A 7,302-nucleotide genomic window follows, 5' to 3' on the forward strand; every position below is an offset into this window, starting at 1 on the left:
TGGACATGATGCTGGTATGTCGCAGGGTCTTACCCCCCCCAATCCAACCCTTAATGCTGAGTGCCAAGCAGGGAGGCATCGGGTACCATTATTGTTAATAGTCTCTGGTACGACTCGGCCGGGGATCGAATTCACGACCTCCCGATCTCGGGGCGGACAGACACTCTAACCCTAACGCCGCTGAGCTGGTTATTTTCACTGAGTATTTCTCTCAGGGTTCCTACAAGTTTCAAGAAGTCGAATTTAAGAAATGTTTAGACCTTTTTTAGACTGAATAGAAGTTTAGACCTATTCGCGACACCATGTGATAGCTTATTGTCATCCTCGAGGTGATGAAATTAGGGATTTCACTGCCATACAGAGAAAAAAGGAAGCGAATTGGCATTTTATTGGTTCCAACTTGATTAATTTCCGCGTAAATAGATGTGGTCGGACTGATTTGCTTGCAGGATCTAATTTTTAAGACCTAGCACATCATTTTTAGACCGAATAACTGAGATTTTAGAACTTAAAGGCTTTTTAAGACCGGCGCGGGAACCCTGTCTCTCTGTGTTTCATTCATTCCACTTCTCAGTGCCAGACAACGGTGGTCAAATAATTGCTCTCAATTGATGGACGGACCTCTTCCTAATCCTATCATTGAAATGTACTGATTGTGTTTCCATATCTTCAAATGTGACCAACGTGCACTTTTTCAGGAGCTCCCTTGAAAGCACTTCCTCTCTGGCCAGACAGGAAATGCACTCTGAGTTTAAAATCACTCAGGAAACCCTGCTGACGGCCGGCACCAGGGAACAGGAACGGGGCTTTCAGCAGCATCTCAAAACAGCCGAGAGAGAGGGAGGGAGCGAGGGAGAGGGAGAGAGAGAGAGGGAGGGAAGTTGGAACTTGTCCAAAACAAAAAAAACTCTGTTTCCCTGCAGTGTATTGCCAATCACTGCTATATCTAACGCACTTCGTGAGCTAAGAATTATAAGGTTCTATCTCCATTTCACTTCTCTACCAGTCACATATTGGCTTCCAATGACAGCTTCCAACCACTGGTGCCCTGTTTGACTAGATAAATAACAGACAACACGACAACACAATACAGTACCAATATTATGAGTGAATAAATATACTGTACAGCTTAGTGCAAAAACATGTAAATGTTGGGGAAGAAACTGTTTCAAGTGGCGTGATGTTTTGGACCTGATGGCCCTGTCACCGAGAGGTGAAAGAAAGAGTAACCCGAGGTGGAACCAGTCAAGAACCAGCAGAGATTCTGGCAGAAATGTACAAACGCTCTTGTGGTGTGTTGTGGTCATAAAAGTCAGATAGAAAAGCTTTAGATGTACTATGAGCACTTCCTCAAGAGAGCTGCGAGTGGAACGAGAAGAATTACGTAACATTTCTCAGGGATAGCAGGGTGTATGCTTACTGGTCTGGCACACAGACCCTGGTGCCTTATTAAGATCAATACACACACACACACACACACACACACACTCACACTCACACTCACACACACACTCACACTCACACTCACACTCACACTCACACTCACACTCACACTCACACTCACACTCACACTCACACTCACACTCACACTCACACACACACACACACACACACACACACACACACACACACACACACACACACTCACACTCACACTCACACACACACTTTACAAAGAACAACGGACATGCTGTATTATACGCTGGCTGTCCAAGGTGCTGAATGAACGATTTTCTCTCTCTCACACACACACACACACACACACACACACACACACACACACACACACACACACACACACACACGCACCACTGGAGGGCTTTCTTATTGGAGTCTCCTTTTCTTTCTTTCAGAGAAAGAAATCGATAGTGTAGCCTATGTTTTATATTGTAGAGGGAGAGAAAAGCAGTAAAACGTAAAATAATGCCGAGTGCGAACGAACGACGTCCAGGCGCTCGAGACGGGAGATAATTTCCCTTCAGATCAATAACTCCATTGAACACCGAATTAGTCTATCAAATCAATCAAAACGCACTAATAACACCAAATGCGGTGGGAATTATTATTATTATTAGGCTATATGAAAATAATAATATAAATATCCAAACTGTAAACCAGTTTTACATTAGGCAATAAAGAGTTTAAGTAATGAGATGAATTCGTAGAAAAAGATCTCAATGAATTGTGTATGTATGGGCAATAAGTGTCTGTTTTCCTGCGTAACCGCGTCTCTGTCGTTCCGTCTCGTCATCAGGCATCAGGGGTTCCCCCAACTTTTCTCCTCTCGCCGGGGAGACGCGCGTCATCTCCTCGGGGTTCAGCTTCCTTCCCCTAACCGTGAACTTCAATCACCATCCACATAGCACACTGCGCAATCACAATGAATTGAAACGAGTGGGTCGTTTGACAAAAACCATGATCGATAAGGTGTGATATAAAATAAAATAAAGACCCTAATTACCTCGGAACGTGACTTTGGCGATTCTGTCCCCTTTCCCACGAAGGTCCGAGACCGTCTTGAGGTGGACTAATAGAGCCATGATGTCACGTTAGGTGAAATCCAGCACTTCCAAGTGAAATAAAATATGTTTACTCCACACACACACAAAAAAACAACACTCAAAAGGGTTTATCAAACCAAAGTGTTCAGCATCTACTCTGCGAACCTATAGTCTTTCATTGCGCCTTGACTCTGTGAAACCCAAATCTCCTTCCATTCTCCACTCCGCATCTGCTTTATTCTCCTCCGGCAGAAAAAACATCTGTAAATTATTCATGAGCTTTCGTTTTATCGCTGTATGCTCCGTGGCTGAATGGCGCGTGTGGCGAAGGGAGAAGGGCTCTGCGCGCTCTGACCATCCTACCCGGGGGAGGCACGGTCTGGAGGAAGGTGTGGGGGTGGGAACAATAATTGCTATGTAATGTATTCATTGGAAGAGAATGCAAACGAAGGCATTATTAATCAATCAATCAATCAATCAATCAAACGTAGCCTATTTGCATAGCGCTCTTTACAAAGACATCTGTCCCCCAGACCCCCAAAAAACAAGAGGATAAAAATATAGGGCACGTGTGGACGGAAAGCCGCACAACCAATATTCCCTTATTTGAATATGATCAATAGATTGAGTGATCAATACATAATTTACATGCATAGGCTACATACTTTTTTAATGCAGTTTAAGTTTTCTCAGTAAAACATTCTCAATAATAACGACAACGTAATAATCGAAATGTGCATCGTTTTTATTCTCTGGTAGACTGTGGCTGCGTTCGTACATTCGCTCTGAGAGCGCCGGAGCGCACCACTGGGTTCAACGTCATAAAGGGACCAAGTCATTTGATTGGACAAGAGGCATTTCCATGAGCGCTGATCAGATTTCCAGAGCGTGTTTACGAACGCAGCCTGTATATTCGAATTTCAGCGTGTCGTGCCCTGTGGCCCAGCTGCGTAAAGGGCAGTTGCCAGGCAACTCTTTGTTGCTCAGTGGAAGGTTGGTGAGGTGGAGGTCAGAGCAGCTCTGTCCAGTGTCTGTTCGGTGCTGGTAGCTGCGCAGTTCGGTGTTGGTCCCGGTAGAATAACATCATGGCGCTGAGAGGAAACGGGACGCTGATCACACACAACAATGCCACCTACATCGCACCTGCTCTGATGCCCGGGTGAGGAGAGATTGTTGCGCAAAGAAAAAAAGTCAGGGCTTGCATAATAACCTACCAGCGATGGGTCGATTTCTGAAGGCTATTTTATGAGGGGAGGGGGGGGGGGGTTGGCACTAGACTATCAGTAATCGCTTAACAAGAATCTATATCATTTAATAATCTAATAATAATAATAATAGCCTAATAATCTTTTTTGGGGAAACTTTCTCTCCCCTAAAAAGGTACTGCGGCCATGTCCCAAGCTCCAAGTTCTTGTACGGGGACACCTTCGGGAACTCCACCATCAAATATTTCCAGGACTTCCGCAGCGGAGCCATGGCCGTCAGCACCGGTCCGTACAGCCGAGGCGGGATGTTCCCGTCCCTCTACTCCAACACCGGGCTCCAGGCCACCGCCCAGCGCGCGCAGAGCCGCCTCCGGACCCTCAACACTCCCTGCTGGGCCCGCTTCAATGTGGACTTCGACCGCCAGGAGGCGCTCAAGACCTTTGGTCATGTGAGATGAGACCATTATTATGTTATAGTATAACCAATCGTATGCACATTCAACGGAGGGAATATGATACGTTTAAATTGCCATTTCAATCAATCATCTTATCCCTGTCTTTCCCTTCCCCAGCTCTCGCAGACGCACCGGGAACACTACAGGGATACGACGGGAACACGACAGCCTGTCAAACACTTTGTCGTCCCTGTCAAAGAGAGCGACAGATACCAGCGGGAGCCGATGTAAGATCTAGTTTGCAAGGTTATTTTAGTTAGTCGAAAGACCTAATGTAAGATCTAGTTTGGAAGGTTATTTTAGTTAGTCGATAGAGCTAATGTAAGATCTAGTTTGGAAGGTTATTAAGTCTCTTATAATAGACCTAATGTTTATCTAGGTGCGTCGTTGCGCTCATGCTTCAAATAGGGAATTGGAATTGTTGGATGGGGCGAAATTGAACTTCAGTCAATTAGTTTTGTAATAGAGAGAACAATTGTAGTAGAGTAGCCTACTAGACTATATATTTATATATGTAACCATTGTGAACATTTCTCCATAGTTGAACGTTGTACTAGATGAATTTGTCATGGTATTTTAAACAACTGATTCGAAAGTCCAAAATAAAATGTCAACACAGGTGCACACTATTGGTTCATCTTCTCTAATATTCTATTAGCCATAATCCCCTTTATGTAGATTGTGCATTCAAACTTGATAGATAACAAACAGCCAGCCAATTACCTTTACACCGCCGTTCATGTCACATCATGTTTCAAGACAGAGTAAAAACACAAACACCCTCAGGGCCTTAGGTCTGGTCACCTGAGCCAGAGCTGCAATTCAATCCAAAGTGGATGTGTGGTGTGTGTGTGAGAGAGAGAGAGAGAGAGAGAGAGAGAGAGAGAGAGAGAGAGAGAGAGAGAGAGAGAGAGAGAGAACGAGAGAGAGAGAGAGAAAGAGAGAGAAAGAAAGAAAGAAAGAAAGAGATTTGAAGTACAGCGACAGTGTCACCCTCTCCATACACAAAACTGCTTTGACGGCATGTTTTCAATTTCAGAAGTGTGATTGTACTTTTTATGCTGACTCAGGTTTTCCAAAAGTGGTGTGTGTGTGTGAGAGTGTGTGTGTGTGTGTGTGTGTGTGTGTGTGTGTGTGTGTGTGTGTGTGTGTGTGTGTGTGCGTATATCAAGGAAATAGAGATTCAGACAGCACAGTTGATGAGTTTGTGGAGTTAAGGCTAAAACCTTTAGTGATTTGAAGACAATAAAATAATCCATTGCAATTCAATCAAGGCTTTGCCCCCCTAGGGGATATAGTGGTGTAGTGGCTGACACCTTTATTGATTTAGGCCTAGTTGTAATTCCACTCAAGGGAAGTTGCTGTATATTCTACTGAAAAAGTGCTCTATTAACCATTATGTCAGTCACTAACTTTCTTTATAACCCGACTGTCGTAACCTAACCGTCGTAAGCCAACAAGCCAGAGTATATAAGAATATAATGTTGTATGACGGCCGACCTCTTCGCCTTTATCGCTAAGTACAAGAGTTCTAACACGTAAAGAAGATACGTTGATGTAAATAAAACACCTAAATGAGTGATGCTAACATGGTTGATGCTAACATTTGCCCACTCCTCATCCCCTCCGCACCCTAATCCCCACCTGACCCCACCCCACCCCCACACCCTAACCCTACCCACTACCACACCCTAACCCCCACCCCCTCCGCACCCTAACCCCCCACCCGACCCCACCCCCACACCCTAACCCCCACCCCACCCCCACAGAGACCTACCTCACATGAAGAAGACCACCTTTGAGGGGGGGGTACGTCGCTACCAGACCCTCCCCTCCGGCCTCAGAACTTCACTGGATGACCGCGTCATGCGGGATGTGTTCTTCGAGCGCAGATAGAGCCTTTGGCCAGAAGAGGGCGATGTTGGCTAAACTCTGACTAAAAAAGACAATAAGCCTGCATAAAAGATCAGAGACAGAAAGGTTGTAGTGTTTGAGTCATCATGCATCAGATTGTTGGTCCCTACTTTGACCATAACCATCATTGAATTACCATTACCATACCAAACACTTTGAAAACTAGATTCAAACTAGTCAGGTGACATGTCAACTTTTGGACCTGTCAAACTACTGCAGCGGCTGTCGACCACCAGTCGTGGCTGTATGTAATAATAATGTGATCACTCTATAACCTTTGCACTACTGATGTTTACATTACTACCTTTGAACTTACTGTATATTGTACATTGCACATGGCTCCTGATATAGCTTCTTTTATACTTCTGCACATTAGATACTGTACATAAACTACCTCACTGTACATAGCTCATAACTGTATATAGCTCATAACTGTATATACCTCTAAACTATACTGATGTTTACAATACTACCTCTGCATATAACATAGTTACCTATCATTCACTACCTCTTGTTCTATTTATATCATGCCCTTATATTACTATTTGCACTTTTGGTTGGATGCTAAACTGCATTTCCTTGTATTGTACTTGTACTCTGCGATGACAATAAAGTTGAATCTAATCTAATCTAAAGGCTACATAGGGACGTCATGTAAGAGTTTCGATTCGTTTCCCCCCAAATTACCTCGCAAGAAAGGCAGAGGCGGTGAACTGGTCTGTCAGATCAAAGTGTAAGCCTACAGCCGATGCCTATCGTACCAAGTTGAGTCCAGGGAAAAATGTTGCGCCTTGCTATGTCATTTTTCTCTTCCAATGATCCAATGGTTGCAGGTGCAGTAGTTAAAAAAAAATATGAGACAGTAAGTGTAGAGGAACTCGCACACTGCATAAACTTTAAGGAAAACTCCTTAGACAGACACAAACATATGTTTTGCTTTACTTTATCATGCTCTTAAAAAAGTGGTTATACGACCATCATCAGTGTCACCGGGCAACAGACAGACATGCTGTTATTACAGGGCCACAGGCCGACACAGGTGTTGATGATCAGGGTCATCAGGGTTACACAAACAATCAAGGGCTCATGGAAAAACATTGACATAGAAAAATAAAGAGGCAAGTTAACTACGACACTATATATATGTATAATATATATATATATATATGTATATATGTAACTAGGACACTATATATATGTATAATATATATATATATGTATATATGT

The 7,302-nt window shown here is 43.8% G+C and overlaps 1 protein-coding gene and 1 pseudogene across 2 annotated transcripts in view; one reads left to right on the forward strand and one right to left on the reverse strand.

The window, feature by feature from the left end:
* LOC308159688 (otoferlin-like) overlaps positions 1–2,540 on the reverse strand; it is a 109,965-nt pseudogene extending 107,425 nt beyond the window's left edge. Inside the window, exon 1 of the transcript in view lies at positions 2,462–2,540. The product of the transcript in view is annotated as an otoferlin-like (transcript). The remainder of the gene's footprint in view (positions 1–2,461) is intronic.
* Positions 2,541–3,586: 1,046 nt separating this feature from the next.
* Positions 3,587–6,057, forward strand: cimip2c (ciliary microtubule inner protein 2C; the record flags this gene model as incomplete). The annotated part of the gene is made up of 4 exons (XM_080533504.1): positions 3,587–3,660; positions 3,882–4,155; positions 4,279–4,388; positions 5,931–6,057. 4 exons carry the CDS (start codon positions 3,587–3,589, stop codon positions 6,055–6,057), a joined length of 585 nt encoding a protein of 194 aa, XP_080389630.1.
* Between the last annotated feature and the right edge of the window lie 1,245 nt (positions 6,058–7,302).

The sequence above is a fragment of the Nansenia antarctica genome (assembly GCF_963989245.1).
Source record: "Nansenia antarctica genome assembly, chromosome: 6".
Classification (NCBI taxonomy): Eukaryota; Metazoa; Chordata; class Actinopteri; order Argentiniformes; family Microstomatidae; genus Nansenia; species Nansenia antarctica.